Raw genomic sequence first — 23,123 nt, 5'->3', positions numbered from 1 at the left:
GCTCTAAACTGCCGAACCATTCCTCCATCTCGTTTTATTTTCTTAAAGACAAGATCCTATAGCCCAGGCTAGCCTGAGGATGACCCTTAATTCCTGATCTCCACCTCTTCAGTGCTGGGATCACAGGTAAATGCCACTTTGCCTGGCTGTGGGGAGATAGAAGACCACTCTCATGAGAAGCTAACCATGTGTGTGCCCATCCAGGTTAGTACAGGCTGATGACAGACTCAAACCTTCCAGATGGGGACACCTGCTGTCACAGGTACACACCAGTGAAGCATGAGACGTCATCTAGCACACCCTCTCCAAAGGCTGGTTGGTGAGCTAGGACCCAGGCCCCTGGCCTGTTCTGACAATATAAGCTTCAAGTTGACAAAAGATGAGTACTCTACCTAAAATCTAGCTTAGGCTGTCTGGAAGGCAGATATGCCCAGATGTGGAGGATGAGACACCCAGCTGGACTCTGAATCCTCTCAGAAAGGACAGCGCTTAGGCACAAATATGGCAAACTCAAGGCAGTGGAGGCTCTTCCCTTGAGTCCTCTGAGCACTGGGGTCTTGAATTGGAACAGCTCCCACATAGTCCAGTGTGGGAGGTATGTTTGCTGTGCACAAGGGCTTGGTTCCATCCCTAACAAAGGACAAAACTACAAACAAGGGACTGGAGAGATGGCATGGTGAAGTGCCACCTATGGTCTCAGAAACTTGGGGGTGCAACCAAAGAATTCCTAGGGAAACCAGTGGAGATCTTGAAACCAAGCCAAAACAAATCAGTCTAATCCTAGAGTGGTAGCTCATACCTTAACCTTGGGTGAGATCTGGGTAACAGCAGCTACAAGGTAAGCCAGGAAGAGACAGTTAAATTCTGTCAAATTTAGTCAACCAAAACCTATCAAATTTTATATGGATTTCAATTTAGTCAAGAGTCAATGACCCCATGGAACATCGAAAAGCCTTCCCTACCTGGAGCACAGGAGTTGGCCCAGGCCTTCCTTCATTGGTTTATTCATATTTCACCGTGTGACTTACTGGCATGTAACGTGGGAGTGTTTTCCCATCTCAGCTTTCCAAATGCTGGGATGACAGGTATGAGCCACCATCTCCAGCTGTTTTCTGCCCTTTAAGAACTTGGGGACTTGCCGGGCGGTGGTGGCACACGCCTTTAATCCCAGCACTTGGGAGGCAGAGGCAGGTGGATTTCTGAGTTCGAGGCCAGCCTGGTCTACAGAGTGAGTTCCAGGACAGCCAGGGCTACACAGAAAAACCCTGTCTCGAAAAAACAAAAAACAAAACAAAACAAAAAAAAAAAACTTGGGGACTAAAGGGACACCCGGGTACAGGAGGAAGCCTGTCTAGGGGACTGTGCTGAAACTGAAGGACAGAGCACCCTTCACAGATGGTCCAAAGCAAATACTGTATCAAGATAGGACCACAGGATAAAGCTATGGCTCAGTTGGCAGAATGCTAGCCTAGCAGCACCAGGTAAAGCCAGTGCAAAGGCACATGCCCATCATCCCAGTACTATGCTAGAGGCAGGAGACTCAGAGTTCAAGGTCATCCATGAACAAGGTACTGTCTCAAAAAACAAAAGCTCTAAACACTGCCCCTTCCAATCAAAACCCCAAAGCCAAACTATAAGAGCCAGGCACTTGGAGGCTGAGGTGCAGTACCACAGTCTTCAAAAGCAAAAACAAAAATCAATCAATATCCAGCCAAAAGCAAAAAGAAAAAGGGGCTGTTGACCAGGTTCCTATCAGGCTGAGTTGAAAATGGGCTATGCCTCTGCCTCTGGGGTGCAGCCTACTGTAGAGGGGCTGCTGGCAGAGCTGGAGGGTGGGAAATGAAGAGACCAGGCGAGTAGTGGTCCTAAAGGAAGAGAGCGGCAGACAGACTTCTCACAGGTCTCAGCTTACAGTTCCCGGTTAAAAGGCTGCTAACACCAGGCAAGGCCATCGTGCTTATGAAAACAGACAGACAAAACCTCTCAACAGATGACATGCCTTCCTTCACCCAGAGTGTCACCTGTGGCTTAAGGGGTAACAGCCTCATATGGGGTTACAGTTAGCCTGGCTCTTAGTAACTCTAATACCTTTGTGTGCTAGCCCCTCTGGGATTTCTCCTCAATCTCTAGCTATTGGACACTGTGGTGACTGTGCTGGGGTCACAGAGGTGGAACCTCAACACTGACTATAGAATTTGTCACAACCCTGTCCTTAGTTCTCACATGCCTGAGATATGGACACTAAAAGCACTCTAACATCAGGACAGATGGCAAATTGAGAGGTCCTTGTTTGAATCGCTCTATGTACAAAATGCCCTATAAGAAAAAAAAAAAAAAAAGAAGAAGAAGCTTAAATAAATAGGCAGGGCTGTGATGTAGGTATTGAAGGTAGGTCCCTGGGACCCAAAGGGCTAGAGGAAGACAGAAGGGTTGGCACCTGGCCATGGGCACATGGTTCAGTGAAGATGTTCATGAAGGCCTTGGAGCTTCATCCCTTCGGTCACAGACTCCAGAGCTCTGAGAAGGGCCTTCATATGGCCTGGTGACGGCTTCCGAGCACCGCCTTTGCCACCAGAGAGAGCACCTGCCCAGATGCTACAAGCTGGCAGGAACCACTATGCTCCTACCCCCATCACTGTCACCCTCAGGGCAGCTCTCAAGCCAAGAGGAGCTGAGTTGGTCCCATAACTGTCCTCCATGGGAAAGCCAAATAGCTGCCAGGAAGGAAACTCCCTCGTTCAGGTCCAATGGGACTTCTGCCTAGTGCTTAGGCAGGGCCAAAAGGTGATGGATGCCGAGCATGAGCAGGGGCTTCTGAAGGATGCACAAGTCGCAGCCTCATCAACTGCACATGCACACCTCTTTCCAAGCTCCTCCCTTGTACTGGGTCACCTTGGAGGACCACTCAGGTTAAGAGGCTGACTTCCAGGTCCTCAGAAGTCCCTGAGTTCAGGGACACTGGAAGAACAGCAGGCTGAGCAAAGTGAGAACCATTGCTCTCCCCTTAGCTTGCCCTGGGCTGGAGACCACTTTGTGCGGCTGCACTTAGGTTTGGTTGAGCACTCAGATGATGCCCCCACACACATTGTCACCCTGTTCTTCTCAGGTGACACCCAGACACAGATTAGGCCATCAGTCCCTTCAACAGATGGCACTGAGTCCTGGAATAGGTGCAATTGGCTGTCACCGTCAGAGGCAGATGATGGCTCCAGCACTCTTGGGACTTAGCTCTAGACAATGGTGAGGGACTGGTGGGCATCCTGGTGATTTTGTTCCCAGAGAGCTCCAGTGCTGGGTCCAAGTTGGGGATACAGGCCTCACAGAAGGCTGGCCAGGCTGGTGTTGGGTCCATTCTGAGCTTGGAACTGTACAGGGGGTGGGCCATCTGTCCACTGTGGGGAGAACACACGAGTAAATCCCTCCACACCTGAAGAGCCAGAGCCCCTTCCTCCTCCCTGTGTCTGCTTCCCACCCTTTATACCGTGATGAGGTTGTGCTCGGGGAGGCTGCAGGCCTCGATGTGGTCCTGCAGCAGCTGCTGTGAGAAGTTCTGGTGCATCTGTGCGGCCTCATGGGCATCCATGGCGTTCCCACATGCCTTGTTTAGGTCTGAGGATGGGGCAGGTGTCACTGTCTACTTCATCACCCGGGTAGCCAAACTCATACCAACCCAGGGGAGACAGGAGTTACTCTCAGAGATCCTGAGTCTTGAGACTCAGGAGGATCATCCACGAAGCAGGAACCCAGGCCCCACCTGCCATAGTTCTTAAAAATCCCCTGGAAAGTTAGGCATGATGGCTTGGCAAAGGAATGTAAATTTGTGACTAAGACCAGCCTTGTCTACCCAGAATTCCAGACCAGCTAGACCCTGTTTCCAAGAAATAAACAAAAATAGAAATCCCCTGGAGACACTCCCCCTGCTCATATGATGTCAGGGCCCTACCAGCATGCCTAGCAGTCTTGTTCTCTCACCTCTCAGGAGGGCAGATGACCACAGCTGCACAGACATGTCTGGGATCTTGCTGGCTAGCTGCATGGCAGGCACCACCATGTTGTTACTCTCCTACCAATCAAAAGCTAAGAATTAACAGTGAGGCCACGGAAGAGTGTCTTTGACTCCATTTCCCATTTTATGTTCTGTTGCTCCTGAACAAACTCTGATTGTACCCCCAGAGCCTACCTGAAATGGTCCTCTAAAGTACTCATGCCCACTTTGGAAAAAACCGAACTGAGCATTCTTGCCCTCTCTGCACACAAGCCAATGCATTGGCCATACATGCCTCTTGCCAGCTAGAGAAAAAGACAGCTCTGATGCAACAATTAGAAATGATTAAAACTATACATTCATGCAGGAGTCCCAAGGCTACTGAAGCAGTAGCCTGTGCCAAGGGCATGATTCAGGTGGAGGAAGCTGATGAACTGAGTGTACAAGATTTGCCCCTTTGAGCTGGCTTTTGTAGGCTACTGTGGGGATGTGGGGCCTCTCGGCCTGTGACTCCCTCTAAATAGATTTAGATTCTGTGTGTGCCGAGCTGTTGACCTAGAAGGCCAGTGTTCTCATGATGAGGCTACAGGAGTCCTGGAGAGCGGTTTCCCATTTCTGACCTCACACTGAGGAACTGGAGGTAGTTCTAAAGTCCAAACCGTGACCCTGAACTGTTCTACCTCCCCAGACTGGGCCAGGTTTGGGTACGTTCTGTGACAGAGGTTGAGCGCACTTGGTGCTCTTGCAGAACTCAAGTTCAGTTTTTAGTACCTACGTGGCAGCTCACAACTGCCTTCTTCCTGGACTAGGGAATCTGATCCCTGCTTTTGACCTCTGTGGACACCAGGCACACACATGGTGCATATGCACACATACAGGCAAAACATTCACACACATAAGTAAATGAGAAATGAAGAAATAACAAAAATTGAAAAGCCTCATCCAGATTCCAGGTTAATGGAAAAACAACCTAACCCAACGCAGCTCAGCTGTGTTAGTCAGACCTTAACCTCCAACAGCCACAACCAAACAGAGCAGAGTTCCTATCAGACCTCAAACACAGTAGACAGGAAGAGCTGCTCCCTTCTCCCAGACCCTAAGAGGAGCTGGAATTATGGGCTGCTCTATAGATGCCTGGATAGGGTCTGACCCTCACCTGAGCCAGGCCTCTGCTGGTCATGTGACTCTGACTGCTGCAGTATTTCTCATCATAAGGGTCTGGCTCACCAAACTGTCCCTGCTGCTCCACCACCAGGCTCACTTTGACTGCCCTGACCTCACAGGCCCTGCTATCTCCCTAGTCAGGCTAAGAAAGGGAAAGGGAGTATTTTACAGAAAGCCACAGAGTGGGAAACACTGCTAGACAAGCAGACTCCTGGCCCACATTGCTACTCTACGTGCTTACGTGCTCCGCAGCATAGCACGCTAGAGTCCCACAGGGTAACCAGTCTTGCCCAATGTACAAGCAGCTGCCCAATCAGCAGGCCACAGCACTGGGAACACTAAGGCCACTCCCTGCTCTCTATGGCTAAGGTACCCTCACTACACACAATAATTTGAAGTAAAAAGGCCTTATAAAGTCACGTGGTTGATGGTGCCACAGACACAGGAGGGTTTGAGATTGTTGGTCTCATCTAAGGTTCTGAGACAGTCCCACGGGGCCATGGATTCCAAAGGGATGGTATGCTGAGAAGCCTACAGGAACATGGCAGGAGGCAGCTGTCTCTTAGTTCTGAGGCTTGTGAGCTTGACATACACATCTTGGAAGGAAACTCCCAGGACCCCACGCTTTCCACACCCTGGATTCCAGGACAGAAAATGCCATGCTCCACGGTAGTGCTCCTCAGGTCTCGAGCCTGTGCATCGGCTAGGTAGGGACTCACCCTGTGATTTCCTAGCACATAGAAGATGTGACCCAGCAGCACCAGGGAGCAGGCTGTGAGGCGGTTCAGGTCTTCTGCATTCGACATCTTTAGAGTTTCTCGAAGAAATCGCCTACAAGTGGAGACAGATGCTAACACCCTGCAGGTATCAGTCATAGAGAAGCGGAGGTGGACTGAGGAAGAGGGGCTATCATACATGGTGCCCAATTCAAACTTACTTGGCTTCATTGTAGCGGCCCTGGAAGAAGGAGAAGAGCCCTCGCACGTAGAAGGCTGCTGCTCGGAGGCAGTGTGAACTGCGGGGAAGCAGAGTCACAGTTGGATACAGGAGAAAAGTTTCCCAAAGGCAGCCCCTCCAAACTGTCTAAAGGGTGGGGTGCAAGCAGTATTGAGTATGTGTGAAGGTCTGGGGCCCACAGGAGCATATACCACCCCAGAGCAATGGGGGGAGTGGAATGTCTGTGTGGGACATAGGCGGCTCACCTGACTGGGAAGCTGTGGTCTGGGTTTATCCTCTCAAGCAAACTGTACAGCTGGTGGAGAAACATCAGTCAGAACTCCACCTAGAGGAGGCCAGGCCCTGAACATGCTACAGGGGACAGAGCTTCTTCCACCCCATGGGAAAACTATCACAACATGCAGCATGCCTGCCCTGAACAGCCTCAAGATGGGGTGTTCATCTGAGGGAACCATGTAGGAGACAGAGGCAGAGTGGGGACACTGAGACACACAGTATCCTTGTGATCCAAGAGTCCTGCCTCAGCTCCCTGACAGCCAGGGTGGCAGAGGTTGGGCTTCCTACTTCTTCTAGCCCAGACCTGGAAAGGTGGCCATAGTTTGTGTAGATGAGAGATGACAGCAGACCAGGGCTAGAATGAAGGCTGTAGAGGTCAGAGAATATAGGCCACTCTGGAGGGACTCTAGGGTGGGGCACCTAGGGTCAAAGAACCTAACTTGTGGCTCTGGCTAGGAAGCCCGGATGAAAGCACTTGGCTTATGAACACAGCCCTAAGGATGGCTAAGCTGCACATGTAAGACGTGCTCCCGTCTGATTTGGGGCTGAGCTATGGCTCTGTGGCAGAATGCTTGACAGCAAGCAAAAGCCCCAAGTTGGATGCAAACTCCACAATTTTTTTTTTGTGGGTTGTTTTGTTTTGTTTTGCTTTTTTTTTTTTTTTTGTGAGATAGTTTCTGTGTAGCCCTTACCATTCTGGAATTTGCTCTGTGGACCAGGCTGGCTTTGAACCCAGAGAGATCTACCTACCTCTGTCTCCTAAGTGCTTGGATTAAAGGCATGCACCACAACCACCCTAAGATGTTTTTTGTTTGTTTGTTTTAAGTACAATGTGGGGTCAATAAAGTTGAGTGGTTTAGGATGGGACAGCAGCCACATGGCACCAGGAGTGCTGTCCCAGTCATGACCCTCATAGAGAAAAAAAAATCCAGGCTTTTCTAAGGTCTGTAGGAGCCGAGGACACCCGTAGCCCCCACACAAGTGATGGAGAAGGATACCGAACATGAAGCATGTCACCTACTACCTCTTGGTGTCTATTTCCTTCCCGTATATACACACTCGCAAGGTTGGTCACGATGAAGGCCCACAACTCCTGGTGGTTGGTGAGCTGGAATGAAAGATGGGGCATTTAGGAGGCCAGCCTAGCCACTGTCACCCCCCTATTGGGGCCTGACTCGGACCCAGAGCTGCACAAGGGCTCCTTTCAGACTCAAACAGCCAACTCCAAACCCAAGCACAAAGTGGATCCTGTCATTGACCAACAGTGGATGACAAGACTTGGTCTCTACACAGAACTGGCTTGCAGTTCTCTGTTCTTCTGGCTCAGGGTCTGAACAGCTGGGATGACAGGCCTGTAACCACCCTGGCTTGTTTTTGCTTTGTAGTCCAACAGTTGTACAGTGAGGCCCTAAAGCACGTTGGCATGGTCCCTCCACTGAGCTATTGATTATGGAAAGTGAGATGGTCAAGAGAAGGAGTAGAGCTCCAGGTGTGGCAGTGGAGGCTGGTCATCCTAGCACTTGGGAAGGAAGCTGAGCAAGATAAAAAACAACAACAACAACAACAACAAAAAAACCCAACCTTTTTTTTCAAGACAGTGTTTGTCTCTGAACTCCGTATGTAGACAAGGCTAGCTTCAAACTTACAGAGAGCCACATGTCTCTCTCTCCCAAGTGCTGGGATTTTTATACCACCACACCTGGCCAGGCAGGATCAGAATTTAAGGCCTGCCTGTGCAACTGAGATATCTTGTCTTAAAACACACAGGCAGGGGCTGCAGTTTGGCAATACAGTCCTTGCCTAGCACATGTGAAACTTTGGGTTCAATCTCCTTAGAAAAGCCCAGATGTTTGGGAGAGGAAGAAGGAAAGGATGTGAGAGACTAAGCAGCCTGGGCCCTCTGACTCCAATTCCCTACAGTCCTAGGCCTAGCACACAAAAGCCCAGAGTTCCCTCCCTGACCTGAGCTGCAGTAGTATTGGGGTGTTGCTGTGAACAACAGGAGGTGTCTGAGAAGGTTTGTGATTGTCTTAGCTCTTCCCCTCCCACCAGGAGGACTCCCCTCAGCACATGACTTAAGCACTGTGCTGCTGAGCCAAAGCCACATACAGAAGGTAAGACAACCAACCACTAAGAACATGAGGTTTCTGGCATTGCAGAAGGGCTCTGGCGTTGCAGTAGGAGGGTCTGGGGTCTAGGGAGACAGGGGTGGAGCCAGAGGAGTAGGCAGCCAAAGACACTGCATCCAAAGACATGTAGCAAAAGAAGAGGGGAACTCCTATTCCAGTCAGAGGGGTGCTCCAGGCACCTTGCTCATAGAACATGCTCTATAATAATCTCTACTGGGGGCTCCCTGGTGAATAGGTTAATAGCCTCCCTCTTTCCTGCAAGGACACTGAGGTCAAGGTGGGGACATTCTTGCCTGGTCCTGTGCACAGTGGGAGTTGAGCTGTCCCTAGAGGCATCTGCACCACTCTGGGAGAAATGGACTAGTGGTCAGTTGTCTAGGTGTAGGTATCTTGTTGGAAACCCCCTTCCTGAGGTAAAACCTATCCTCTGTCCCTAAGCACTTATCACAAGACATAAGATAAGGGCACATTCCAGTCACTGTATATCCACATAATGTGACTGTACCAAACCCCAGAACCCAGCATGATTCCAAGAGCACCACAAACCGACCCAGTCTGAGAATGTCCTAGAACCTTCCAGGTGTCAGAATGGCTACCCAGTGTCCCTGTACATGTCCTTTCCTCCTACCTTTCCAGGGTAGCCAAGAACTCTTCACCTTAGCTACCTCCCACCTCAACAGGAACTGTTTCACTGTTGTGGAACTGCAGTATACGTGGGCTCAAAGTCTATAGCTCCTGCAGCAGACCTAAGCTGGTCTCCATCCTTTTTGTGTGGCAGCCAACCTCATACCATAATGTTACTCAGGAACAGTACTCAGCCTTACCCGAAGGGCTGTGGTAAACTGGGCTTCAGCATTGTCCATGCAGTTCACGGAGACACAATACAGGCCCTGAAAGGACAGGGATACACGTAGGGCTCAGGTCAGAACCAGGGTAGCTAATGCAGTGACCACAGGCAAGCATCATTTGTACCTGGGCCCTGGGATGAGCTTCCATCTACTGTAAAGGACCCCTCGCCACAAGAGCATAGAGCTCATGCTTGGATGCTGCCTGGGTAGTGTCATAGGGTTATTTACTAGGACATCCAGATCCTTTCAGGGTGGATCACATCCTTTGCTAGGTGTGCTGGATGCTGGCAAGAGTGGGGCCCAGTGCCTGGGGCATACTCACCAGCAGTGTGTGCAACTGGGCAGCATGGTTGGAGAAGAGCCTAGGGGACTGCTGGCACAGCTGGCAGACCTGGGAGATCTGAGGAGAGAACCAAGGTAACTGCCTGCCCTGGGATCTGGCACTGGGGTGCAGCCCCAAGGCTGGAAGACATGTTCCCATCTACTTGTCAAACTGGGGTCAAAGTGGCAGGAGGAGCCACCACATGGAAGAGGATGACCTGATCTCCTTTCTCCTTGCACATGCTGACCTTCGTCCCATCTTCAGGTTATAAAATGCCTCCCCAATGTTCTCAGGAAGGTGTGCATTTCGGTGACATGGATCCCAGTCACACCCCAATGTTCCCTGAGCATACAAGTTTTAGAGAACCAGACTATTGGCTTTACATTGGATTCTACAGCCCAGGCTAGAGCAGTGACAGTGAGGTCACTGTACCCTCCCCTCTTGACACCTGTGCCTACACCCAGACCAGCTCCCACATCCCGCTCTCTGTATTTCCTACCTCCTGTAGTGCAGTGGCCTTGTGGCCTGTGACAAGCCGGCACATGATGATGTGCTCCAGCAGGATCACTTGGAAGGATGACAGGATGGGGCTGCAGTCCAGCACTGGGGACAGGAGGCAGGGGTGAGCATGCAGGCATGGTACCACCAGGCCCTGCCAACATCAGCCCTGCTGTAGCCTCTCCCCATCTAGATAAGGACATAAGCTTAAGCCGAGGTCACGGTGGAGTATCCCAAAGCTGAGAAGTCCCCAGTGGATGGGCTCAGGTAAAACAGGAGCTTAGCAAACACAGGTCAGGTCCTGGCTTGAAAGCCAAGCGCCAAAAGCCACAGGAAACTCCGGGCTGAGCACTGACTGCACCACACTCAGGTCATCTCTACAGAGGCTGCCTGCCATCCCGGCTAAGAGCGCAAGAGCTTGCTGAATGGGTTCTCCAAGGTGTCTTCAACTGTGCGTGCTAGAGTTAGGACAGAGTCCAGTCATGGGAACCTCAGGCAGTTCCTAGCAGCCCTGCATAAATCTCCTTGGGTGAGGAAAAAGTTGTTGCCCAACCCAGCTTGAGGAAAAGAAAAGCACAGTTCCACAGGCTCAAAGAGATTTAGAGGAATGCTAAGGCCACATGCATCCTCAGGATGCATGAAACAGTCAAGTATGTGGCTAGAACCCTAGAATTTGGAGGATTCATAGCAGGTAGGTGAGGGCTAGGTTCTGACCCTGGTCTCCTTGAACATGGCAGTGTCCTAATGTCAAGGAAACCTGGGACTGCTGGGGTTCTTGCCCAGGCAGCACTTACTCTTAAGCTTCTCCAACTGCATGAGTGCCTTGTCTGTGTACTTCTGTGCCTTCTCCAGGTAACCAGCCTGCATCGAATGCATCACTGTGACCTGCAAGGAGAGCAGGTGGTGGTCACAAGGCCCTCTCCCAGCCCAGGCCCGGGGTGGCAGGACTCACCAGGTAGACGAGCACGCACATGTGCTCCTTGGGCAGCCAGTGGAAGAGGTCAGCTGGGTTGCTGGGCAGGATCTCATCATCATGGAGCGTGGAGATGGTCTGGATGCACTGCTGCAGCTGCTTCAGGCACGGCTTGACACTCTTCACCTGTGACATGCATGCCTCAGCACCGCACCCCAGGAGGCCTGGTAAACTTGCCTAGCTCCTGTATGGGGGCTCTCTCTCCTATTGCAAGAGCTCATCTCCTCAAGGCTTAGTCTCCCAGAAGCCAGGCTTCAAGGTGGCAAGAAGAGGCCCAGTAGTTGCCTCCCACAAATAGAAACCCTGTTAGCACTGTGGCTTCTGCCAACCCTCTTGTCTGCCATCCTAAGTCTCTCAGGAATAGTTATGGTTCTCAGCATTCAGGGACAACTAAAAGCTGCCATGTTCTTACATGCTGTATGAGGAACTGGGCCTAACGGGAACACAAGAAAGGCCCTAATAACAGGTTCACCGAGCATTTCTTGGGTCCCCACAACACTGGCCTAGTACCTCACAGGGGGTGTATATCCAGTGGGCCTATGGGAACAGGAAAGGCAAAAGGCAGGCAAGGTAGCTCCCATTACTCATAGGCTGAGGCCATCATATAAACACAGGTGTCTGGTCTTCAACACAGCTACACAGCCATACCAGGGTCCTACTGACCCTTACAAAGCTACTGTGAGCTGAGAAAGGGGAGTGTGTAGCATGCTACCCTGTTTTGTCTTCATGGTGTCCATGAATTTCCTTTAGAGGCCTCCAACCATGTGTGCACTCACTGAATGTGAGGCTACAAATTCTTCCTCAACTGAGGATAGGCCCACCAGGACAAAACTGCTCTGTGAACACCCTCTCTACCCTTGGGGCTATGTCATATAGTATGACGGGGCCACCAACTATGCCAGAGCAGGACACCTACGTGTATGTTTGTGTACAAACAGGCAACAAGATTATATCATGAGTAAACCCTCCCCACAGACCCCGAGAGACAAGATACCTGCCCAGCATCCAGGTAGTGGGTCACCTGTAGCACCAGGAAGAACACACGTAGTGACTCCTTCTGGATGGGGTTGCCCTGCCAATTCTCCACAATCTGCCCACACAATGTGAGCAGTGGGTGCACCTCTTGCAGTTTGCGTTCCATCAGCAGCAGCTGAGGGGGTAAGAGTGGTAATGCATCACTGTTACCAGTCCAACAGCTGAGGACCCCACCCCACCCCAGAGAGCACAGAGCTGGGTGCCATGAGGTCAGGTGTGGCAGCACGCGCCTTTAATCCCAGCCTTGGGAGGCAGAGGCATGCAGATCTCTGTGAGTTTGAGGCCAGCCTGATCTACATAGAGAGGTCCAGAACAGCCAGGGTTACACTGAGAGACCTTACCTCAAAAAGTCAAACAAAGCTGGATGCACCAGAGAAACTAGAGTACAGGTGGCTCCACAGCAGGCTTTCTCAACAGCACATCTACTACCTGAAACCTCAGAGTCCCAAACGAAGCCCGACAGGGCACAACCCCTGCTCTTGAGAATACCCTGTGTAGAAAAGGCCCTGAAGGAGCCCTCATGCCTGCAACATGGCTGCACACACCCAGCCTTGACTTACCATCCCTTTGCTGAGCAGGAATAACGCCCTGAAAAAGACATAAGACAGGAGGTTTGTAAGGCCCCTCAGAGATGTGCTTTATTTATAGGACACTGTAGGGTGCTGCATTTTGTTCTGATCTATGTTTACATTTGGAAGGGGCAGATGCTGGAATTGATCTTAGGGTCTTACACAAGCAAGACAGCTCTGCACTGCACTATACTTCCAACTTAACTCTGAACTTCAGCCTGTTCTAGGACATCCAGCGCTACATAATAGAGACTTTGTCTAATAATAAAAAAAAGACAAACCTTTTGTTTATGACTATATGTGTGTGCCTATATGCACAAGTACACCACCTGCATCCAGGTGCCACCAAGGAGGCCACAGGGGAGCATCAGACGGTGAGGAACTGGAGTTACAGGAAATTGTGACTCCTGAGGTAGGTTCTAAGAAGTGAATCTGAGTTCGAATGTCTGAGAGAAGGACACTTAACCACTGACCCACCCTGTCAACTTTGAACTTGGGACCCTCCGTCATCTGCCAGCGTGCCCACTGTACTCTGGCTTCAGTAGCTGTTTTATATGATGCAGACACACTTGTAAGTAGAAGATGGCGCCCTCAAGTCACCTTAATGTTCCACACAGCTGAGGTTGGTCTGGCAGAGGACAGAGGAAGCAGGGACTGGCTTGGGCTGTCACCACCTCACCTGTGCACTTGCTGTGCCCACCTCATGTCTCTCTCAGGATTAAGGGCATGAACTTATAAACAGGCAGTCAGTACCCTCCCTTCTCTGTCACCAGGGTTTCTGTGGCTTCTCTCAAATCCCACTCCATGGACTTTCCCAAGTAGATCTATGTACATGCTGAAACCGAGGACAGACGCTCCCATAGCAGGGGAGGGTGGTCTCTCATGCCAATGCTAGCCCACTGCACGCAGGTGGATGGACACTAAATCATACTTAGTTGTTAAGGAGGCACCTGTGCAATAAAGCCTGTGGCTGAACAAATCCTACCAATGCTTTCTATTTCAAGAGATTTGGAAGTGTGTGGAAGTGTAAAACTGTCACCCCCACCTTTTAGGAGGCTGAGGCAAGAGGATTAAAGCTAGTAACTGGGGTCATCCTGGCTATAGTAGTGACAGACTGTCTAAAAATACCAGAGAGAGAAACTGCCAGTACCAGCTCTACAAATGAGACACTGCCCTTGTCTTCCCAGCCAGTGTTCACATGACATGAACTGATGGTCACTCGCTAGGATTGACTGTGCATGGGTCACTACACCAGAGGCCACCATCACACACTAAGGTGCTATGTTTAGGGTAAGTAGCAGGACAGCTAAGCTTGTTCCTAGTTAGAGAACAGGAGGAAAGGGGTGGGCAACGCCTACCTTGTATATTCAGATCCCACCACTCGGGCATACTCAGCCCCCACGCCCAGGAGGTCACAGGCGGATACCAGGTCCTTCTCCAGTGTGTGTAGTTGCTGAAGAGGATAAAAAGCAATGACACGGCTGCCAATGCTACTCCTCAGAACTTGCCTCAGTGTGTCTATGTCTCCTATATCAGCACAATCATTGCAGTGCTGGCTTGGAGTGCAAGCACCAAGGCAGCCAACCGCACTAATTGCTCTGGGTATAAACCAAGCCATGCCTTGTACTCTGTCACTTCTGCTTACTGGTGCACAGAGCCAGCAGTCTAAGCTCTGGGGCAGACCCAGTGCCTACCAGATAACTACTAGAAAGGGCTCCCTTAGAGCAGTAGTCTAAGGATGTTTCAAACCCAGAAACCTGGAAACTGAAAGAGGCCACATCTGATTTTGGTCCCTAGAAGGGACCCTTCCATGTAGACACTCCCTTGCACACAGAGTGTCATCAGCTCTGAAAGCTGGGGAGGGCAGGGAGCTGCCCAGTCCACTTCCACAGCTGCACATGGGAGGCTGCAAGGAGACAATGTGAGCACAAGAGCACAAGGGAGAAGCTTGGGGGAAGGCCCTAACGTTCAGCATCTATGGCTACGTGAGCGACAGGGCGCGCCCTAGGAGACAGGACATGACAGACGGCCAGGTCAAGGACAGGTAAATGTCAGCCCAGAGTTATCTAGGTGCCCCCAGAAAGAGGTGCAAATAGGATGTAGGAAAGAAGAAGTGGCAGAGAGAGTGGAATGGCCAGTCCCTCTATGGCAGCCTGGAGGCCCCCAAGGAGAGCCTGGTACTTGAGTCCATGTCCCAAGGTCTCACTCACTCCTGTACTCACAGCAAGCTGGAAGAGCAGGCGGCAGTGCCAGTATGGCGTCTGCTGTGAGATCTGGATGGCTTTCCGCAGCAGTGGCTTCGCTGCATCCACAGAGTTCTGAAAGGAAATGGTTTCAAGTTCGAGGAGGATGAAAAGTTGGCAATCGAATTGAACCCCTGATGCAGCAGCCACAGTGCCAGCAGGCTGAGCCCCTTCTTGTTCACTTTTCAGGGTGAGACAGGGAATGCTATTACAGTGTGCTTGCTGCTCAGGAAGAGTTCCCATGGCTTCTGAAACTTCTTCCTGATAGGTGTAGTGGCACACCTGTCTTATCAATGTTTGGGAGTCTGAGGCAGGACAGCCTGTGAGTTTAAGGCCAGCCTAAGCCTTTTATTAAGCTATCAGGAGGCAGAGGCACATAGATGTCTGTGAGTCTGAGGCCAGTCTGATGTACATAACCAGGTCTAGGCTAGCCAAGGTTACTTACTGGGGAGGCCAGCCTGATGTACATAGCCAGGTCTAGGCTAAGGTTACATACTTTTCAAAACAACCCCAAAGCCTCCCCTACAAAGCCAACAACAAACAAACACACACACACACACACACACACACACACACACACACACCCCTGAGGGACACTGGAGATGGCTCTTATGGTTAAGAGTACTTGCTGCTCTTAAGAGAGGGCCTGGGTTCAGTTCCTAGCACCCACATGTCACTCCAGCACCATGGACTCGCATGCCCTCTATTGGACTCTGTGGACAACTGGCAAGGATAGAGTACACCTGCATACACAAAACACTTATATTCATAGAATAAAAACAAACAATACAAACGAAGTGCTGAAGTGCAGTTTGGTGCTGGAGAGCGTCTACTTAGCACACATACGTACCTGACACTACCCTAGGACCATAAAAAGACTCAGGAAAAGTTACACCTTAAAGAATATTGGACAATGGTGCTAAGTCACTTCTACTATAGTAGGTAGCAGACTTCAGGAGGGGCCGGGACAGGACAGAGCTCAGGATTATCTGTCTGGCCCGTGTGAGGCCCTGGCTTCTATCCCCAGTCCTGAATGAACAACACAGAAACGAGTGTGAGTGAGCCATGCACAAGCTTCGTACATGGATCTCTGAGGAGTGAACACAATGTGAACTTCTACCCAGCTGGGAACTACGATCTCCTGCTAGGCCCAGCAAACAGGGAGACCCTGCTTTTAGCACCAGCAGCATGTTCTCACCTCTTGACAATACAGCTCTGACAACAGGCTCGCCGCCTCAAATTTAACATCTTCAAACTGTGGGATCTGGAGAAGTTCAGTTAAGGAAGTACAATGCAAAGATATCTCTTTAAAAGGGGCCACAGCTCCAAGTGAATCCTCCCCCTCCATGCTGCAGGGTAGGCAGAGGAGGCCGATTTGGGGCAGAAAGGAGCAGGATGAGGACCTTGCTGCTCAGAGTGGTGACTGGCTTCCAGGGTAGCTAGGGTACATGGTATGCCAGGGAAAGGGACGTTTCCAGCTTTTACCATTGGCTTTTCATTCAAGTAGAACATTCCCTCAAGAACACAGTATAGGACGTGGGGGTTCGGCTCAGTGGCAGAACATTTGCTTAGCATGCCCTAAGTGCTGGGTTCCACCCCCAGTGTGAACACCCCTCAAAATACATATACAAGAAAAGGATACTTGCTGTGATATCAACCACTGAAAGAGAAAGAAAAAGGATTAATTTTTAGGGGGGAGTGGTGGTCAAGAAAGGGTTTCTCTGTGCAGCTCTGGTTGTCCTGGAACATACTCTGTAGACCAGGATTGCCTCAAACTCACAGAGATTTGCCTGCTTCTGCCTCCTGAGTACTGAGTACTCCTGAGTACTGCATGAGCCACCACACCTATCTAGGATTAATTCTGAGGCAAATGCTTGATGCCTGTTTATACTGGGCTTATACTAGTGCTGGCATAGATGCCCATCACCAAGGGCACTGTGGGAAGAGACAGCACTGCTTCCCCTGCAATCTGTTTCTGGAATAGAAACTAAATGGCATTTGGGGGATGCCAATTAAGAGGGGGACCTCTCTTCCTAACATCAGACAAGGAGCTAGGACTCCCATCTACTAAAAGAAGAAAACCCCAGGGTTATCTTGGCCATACTCTACACTCAAAATAAGAACTCTCTAGTTCACAAGGTACTTGGTGGTTGTTAGCTTTCCAGAAGCCAGTGAGGTTGCCTTGAGGTTTCCTTTCGGTTTTGTTGTTTTGTGAGGTGGGGTGCAGTGTCAGGTACTACCTGTTATTTATGTTTACTTGGGTTTTTGTTGTTGTCACTGTTGTTGCTGTCTTTACTTTTTCCCTTTGAGACAGGGACTTACTATACAGCAATGGCTAGCCTAGAGCTGGTTTCAGAAACCAGGCTTCCTCTAAGTCTCAGATCCACCTGCTTCTGTCCCTAGAATATTAAAAATGTGTCACCATCTAGCTTTTGCTTTTTAAACAAATATGTGTGTATACACACACATATACATACATATATACATATACATATACATATACATATACATATACATATACATATACATATATATATATATATATATATATGATCCAATCTTTGCTTTGAGTGAGCAGGTGTGCATGCATATACAGAGGAATGTGGAGGTCAGAGGAGAATGTCAAGCGTCATGCTCTGTATGTTTATTTCCCTTATTCCCTGAGAGGACGTAAGCTAGCAGCCAGCAAGGCTTATTGTCTCTGCTCCTCAGCAGCCACCACACTAGGGTTCCCAATGGGGTCATATGTAGGCACATGGCCATGCCAGATCCTTCCCACAGACACTGGGATCTGCACTTGAGCCCTCATTCTTCAACAACAACAGTTCTCACTCAGTGAGCACTTGTCCAGTCTCATGCTTTTTTCATTTCTGAGACAAGGCCATGCTGGCCTTGAACTAACAGCACTTTTTTTCCCTGCCTCAGCCTTCAAAGTGCAGGGATTATAGGTTGAGTCAGCACATTCCAGGCAACATCGAATTGGCAACAGGAAGTCAGGAGAAGGGTAGGCAAAATGGCTTAGTGGGTAAAAGTAATTGCCACCAAGCCTGAGTAACTGAGAGAACAGATTCCTACAAGTTCTCTTCTGACCTGTACACATGCTCTTTCTATACACACTCACACACTAAACAAATGTTAAAGAAGGAAGTCAGGAGGATTTTATCTCATCCATTTGCTGAGGATGGTGCTTAACACAGGGCGGGCACATAAGCACAACAGTATTTTGCAGGCAGGATAAAGTAGAGGAGGCAAGCAGGATGAGTCAGAATGAAAGGCCATGCTAACTTTAGTTCCTAAAGTCAAAGATGATGGAGAGTGTGAGAGAGAGGAGAAGCACAGGTTATAGCTCATAGAGCTGCTTTGCATGGCGGCCACAGCCTGGGCATGGGTTTCTATTCCAGTTCTATCCAGCGTAGAGTGGGACATGGTCAAAATCAAGGAGAAAAAGAGCCACTGAAACTGAGCCAAAGGCATCAGGCTTAGAGGGAGCCTTGATAGGAAAAGGGAAACAAGTAAAGCAGACTCCCAGGCTAACCAGAGAATGGGCAGTGCCTGACCAGTGGAGATAAAGCTGCTTTTTAGGTCAAGAGAACAAAGCCATCATCACAGAGCAGCTAAGGCAGGTGCAGCTAGCTATCACTTACACTCCATTATAGAGGCCTAAGAAGATCACTCAAACACCTGAGACCAGCCTGGCCAACTCTATCTTCATGACAAAACATGGGAACATGGTCTCTATCGCAGAATACCTTGTTGCTCTAAACTTACCCTATCTTGTGGAAGGCTTGCTATACTATATGCTGTGTTGCTAAGGTGGTGTGAGACACACAGGGACTATAACTAGACATCAGGTACCTATTTCAAACCTGTTGAATACAGCACTGCGGTACTACTGTACTTGAGACCTAAGACATCTGTTGTTGGGACATGCAATAGAGGGTTAGCAGGGGCAAAGAAAGAAGGGAATAGAATGTATAATTTAAAAAAAAAAAGATTCATTTATTTTATTTATATGAATACACAGTAACTGTCTTCAGGCCTACCAAAAGAGGGCATCAGATCACATTACAGATGGTTATGAGCCACCATGTGGTTGCTGGGAATTGAACTCAGGAACTCTGGAAGAGCAGTCAGTGCTCTTACCCACTGAGCCACCTCTCCAGCCCCAGAATGCATAATTTCAAACCTAAGAACCAGCCAGGTGTGGTTGTGGTGTTGCACACTTCTCACCCCAGCACTTCTTTTTTTTTTTTTTTTTTTTTTTTATTAAAAAGATTTGTTTTATTTATCTGAGTACACTATAGTTGTCTTCAGACACACCAGAAAAGTACATTGGATCCCATTAGAGATGTCTGTGAGTCTCCATGTGGTTGCTGGGAATTGAACTCAGGACATCTGGAAGAGCAGTCAGTGCTCTTAACCACTGAGCCTCTTGGTTTGTTTTTTGAGAAAAGGGTTTCTCTGGGTCAAAATTCACTGTCCTGCAGAGTGAGTTCCTGGACAGCCAGGGCTATACAGAGAAACCCTGTCTCGAAAAAATTTTACTGTCCTGGAACTCACTTTGTAAACCAGGCTGGCCTTGAACTCACAGAGATCTATCCACCTCTGTCTCCTGAGTCCTGGGATCAAAGGTACAGAGTACCACATCCTGGCTCACCCCAGCACTTCCTAAAAGAACCCAATTATGTTTTCAGGTTTGTTTGTTTTGTTTTGTTTTGTTTTAAAGAAAGGGGCGTCTTATTGTGTGCCTCAAGCTAGCCCAAAATCTGGAATTCCTGATCTCTCTGAATTCCCCATTTCAAGGTGTATGGGACTACAGGTCTCTGTGCTGATTCATGCTATGATTCTTTACTGAGTAGCTCCAAGAGAGGAGAGAGTAAAAGCTCATTGCTGTGCTTTTGGGAAAAGTGCAATTAAGAACAAATGAAGGGGCTAGTGATTCAGCTTTGCACCAGATAGTGACTTATGTACAAAGTCCTAGGGTTACTCCAAGGACAACAATGTCATTTTAAATAAAACTCAGGGGAATTGAATGGAGGAGCAGCTGTGATTAACAGAGTTTTGGTATTGAGCTGGGGTGACTTATGGAGGGCACAATGTGGTTCTGTAGGAGATCTTTCAGAAGTCAGCTTTGTTACAGCAAGGGAAAGCACTTCACAAGGGTAAGGGTTTTAATTACTGGTCTCAAAGCCAAGTGCTAAACGAGAGCAACTGCAGGCATGCTTGCACAGGGCTGGGTGGATGAAACATGAGGACACATCGACACCCAAGGAAACAAGGAAGAAAGAAAGACGGTGGGATTAACTGCCCTCAACAAGAAAGAAAAGAACATTTCAGAACCAGCCAGGCCCTGGCAGCCTCCGGCTTCCACCTACACTGAAGCCTGGCACTTGGCAGGGTCAACCTCACTCACCACTGCCGTGGATGCTTCAATCCATTGCTGGCCCCAGGCACTCCTTGTTACTGACCTGAAACCTTGAATGGGCTCCCGAGCTCAAGCCATTCCAATGTCATTCATACAAATAAGAGACTCCCTCATCACTATATCCCTTCCTCTTGTCAGTGTCCAAAGCTCATAGACTAACAGCCCTATGGACTGCTAGTCTCACTACAGAAAAAGCTACCACTGGCAGGACTTTCCAGTCATCTCATACCCAGACAGTCCACAACAGGCTTGACACTTGGTGGGAGGGGAACAAATATCTCCTTGATGAATGAGTAAGGCAACAACAGCAAAAAGCACTAACACAATAATGACAGCTTGTTCTAGTATAAAAACTGGTGATTGTGAGACTGAGGGGGACTAGAGAAACAGCTTGGCAGTTAAGAAAGTTAAGAACACATATTACTCTGCACGGGACCCAAGTTTGGTTCCCAGCAACTCCATCAGGCAGTTCACATACAACTCTAACTCCAGCTCCAGGGGACTCAAGAACTTTGACCTCAGTGGGCACAACATTTATGTGCATATATCCACACACATAATTAAAAATAATTAAATCATCTTTTCTAAAACCCACAAATTTATGAGCCCAGGTTTCACTTTTTTTTTTTTTTTTTTTTTTTTTTTTTGAGACAGGGTTTCTCTATGTAGCTCTCTCTGGCTGTCCCGGAACTCCTTCTGTGGACCAGGATGGCTTTGAACTCAGAGAACTGCCTACCTCTGCCACTGCCCAGCTCAGGTTTTACCTCCTTTTTAAAAAAAACAAAAAACAAAAAACGCGAGTACACTGTAGCTGTCTTCAGACACACCAGAAGAGGGCATCGGATCCCATTACAGACGGTTGTGAGCCACCGTGTGGTTGCTGGGATTTGAACTCAGGACCTCTTGGAAGAACATTCAATGCTCATAACTGCTGAGCCTTCTCTCCAGCCCCACCAATGGTTCTGTTTGAGACAGGGTCTTCTATGTAGCCCTGGCTCTTTGGCAACACTCACAGAGATCCATCTGCCTGTCTCCTGAGTGCCAAGTTTAAAGGCATCCACCACCATACCCAGCTCTTCTTTTTAATTATAATTTTTAAAAATTAATTTTATTATTTGTGTGTATGATGTATATGAGTGCGGCAAATGCGGAGATCAGAAGGCAATTTTTGAGAGAGTTCACCTTCCACTCAAGTTATCAGCCTTGTGCTGCAGAAGCCTTTACCCACAGTCATCTACCCAGACCTGCTTTCTTTCTTTGAGATATTCTTTCTATGTAGCAGAGGCTAGCCTCTTGCCTCTACCTTGAGCATGCACATCACAGGTATGTGCAACTATGCCTGTAATCCCAGGGTTGGGTGGCCAGGAAGGATGACTGCTGGAAATTGAGGCCAATTCTGTGCTACATAAGAAGACCTCGATGACACCCCCACACCCCCAAAAACCAAAAAACCTCACAGTGTGGTCTTTGCTAAATAACTTCACCTCGCTAAGCCTATACGGTTTCACTCTTGAAATAAGGAAGTTAATCGGTTCAGTGAGGACTATAAATTCTAACTCTGCAGTCTGGAAGACAAGGCTTTTCATCCCCTCCTGAAGGCAATTTATTCAGACTGTCTGAGGGTCAGTACATTAAACATCTGAGTTGTCTCAAGGGGTTTCTTCAATCAAAACAAAGATAGGAAAATGGCCAGGAGGCGGAGGTGTGAAGGAGACACAGTTGCCGTGAGAAGAAACAAGTCTTACAACCACTAAGTTTACTGAGAAGCCGAATGACAGCTACCTCTTCAAATTCTGTGAAGCACCAAGACGTCACAAATCAAGTTGGAAGTGGAGTGGGGACTCCTTCAAAGATGGACCGGTTCGTGGTGGGAGAAGCCACCACTAGTGAGACCGACCTCCAGCCCCCCGAGCTGCAACTGCCTCTGGAAGGTACATTCTTCACGTCCTCACAGGGCAACAATGTTCAACCAGGAGCTCAGGGCCTCACCTCCCCCAGTATCCATGCCACAGGAACGGGGCCTCGAGACCTAGACACCTGAAGGTCAGAACTTGAGGTCCGGCCACTAGGAATGGCATTTCAGATTTCCTGGGACCTCACTGGTCCATCTCAGGGAGCCTGGGTCTCTCTTCCTGTTATCTGCAGTCACACTAGGTAGGTGCTTCTAGGCTGACGCTCTGGGCAATGTCCCCACGGCCACCCGACTATGGGGGTCCCCCGATGGAGAACCAAGTTGTTGCTAAGGGACAACTTGCCCGGGTCCCGGGTGAGAGGGCGTGGCGGAGCCCTGTCTGTCACCACAGGTGAGGGCGAGGCCTTCGGAAGTCCCGAGCCCGACGAGGCGAAGAGGATCGAGTCCCCAGTACCCGCCCGCCTGGCCCGCACACTAACCGCCTTCTCCAAGTGGCTGCGCGCCTGCTCGCTGTTCTTCGTGTGGTGGTAAAGCACGGAGCCGAGCTGCAGGTGCGTACGGGCCTCGATCCGCTGAGGCGGCTTGAAGGGGAACACGGCCTGCAGGCAATGGACGCACAAGCGGATCTTGGGCGGGCTAGATGTTCGGAAGTGCTCGGCGAAACCCAGGAGAGCTAGATACCACGACTCGGCTGCCTCGGCCTGTGCGGCCTGCGCTGCGGCCGCCTGAGCTGCGGCCGCCGCCTGCGCCGCAGCCGCCGCCTGTGCCGCCATCTTGGCCTGCACAA

General features: G+C 49.6%; 1 protein-coding gene across 4 annotated transcripts; it reads right to left on the bottom strand.

Moving 5' to 3' along the window:
* Window positions 1–2,266: 2,266 nt before the first annotated feature.
* On the bottom strand, window positions 2,267–23,109 carry Mau2 (MAU2 sister chromatid cohesion factor). Of its 4 annotated transcripts, none has more exons than XM_034520647.2 (19): window positions 22,816–23,109; window positions 16,642–16,659; window positions 16,198–16,263; window positions 14,979–15,074; window positions 14,115–14,209; window positions 12,748–12,775; window positions 12,147–12,302; window positions 11,132–11,278; window positions 10,974–11,064; window positions 10,181–10,284; window positions 9,682–9,759; window positions 9,336–9,401; window positions 7,404–7,490; window positions 6,352–6,401; window positions 6,087–6,164; window positions 5,869–5,980; window positions 3,973–4,063; window positions 3,482–3,609; window positions 2,267–3,392 (listed from the first exon to the last, which is right to left on the bottom strand). In XM_034520647.2, exons 1-19 carry the CDS (start codon window positions 23,107–23,109, stop codon window positions 3,318–3,320), a joined length of 1,860 nt encoding a protein of 619 aa, XP_034376538.1. In that variant the 3' UTR covers window positions 2,267–3,317. The 4 variants fall into 4 exon arrangements, with proteins under 4 accessions (XP_034376538.1, XP_034376541.1, XP_034376539.1 ...); XM_034520650.2 differs by having other exon boundaries at window positions 2,267–3,385; XM_034520648.2 differs by having other exon boundaries at window positions 7,407–7,490.
* Between the last annotated feature and the right edge of the window lie 14 nt (window positions 23,110–23,123).

The sequence above is a fragment of the Arvicanthis niloticus genome, chromosome 16 (genome assembly GCF_011762505.2).
Source record: "Arvicanthis niloticus isolate mArvNil1 chromosome 16, mArvNil1.pat.X, whole genome shotgun sequence".
Lineage (NCBI taxonomy): Eukaryota > Metazoa > Chordata > Mammalia > Rodentia > Muridae > Arvicanthis > Arvicanthis niloticus.
The sequence above is the reverse complement of the archived record's forward strand: the minus strand, read 5'-3'. Positions and strand labels throughout refer to the sequence as shown.

Bases quoted from the DNA above. Each gene is read 5' to 3' on its own strand.
- Mau2 (XM_034520650.2), bottom strand. From the start codon at position 23,109: ATGGCGGCACAGGCGGCGGCTGCGGCGCAGGCGGCGGCCGCAGCTCAG. The intron at 10,285-10,973 runs GTAAGTGCTGCC...TCCTGTCCCCAG, and splicing joins GCAGTTGGAGAAGCTTAAGA to TGCTGGACTGCAGCCCCATC. The intron at 7,491-9,335 runs GTAAGGCTGAGT...CTTTCATTCCAG, and splicing joins AGTTTACCACAGCCCTTCGG to CTCACCAACCACCAGGAGTT.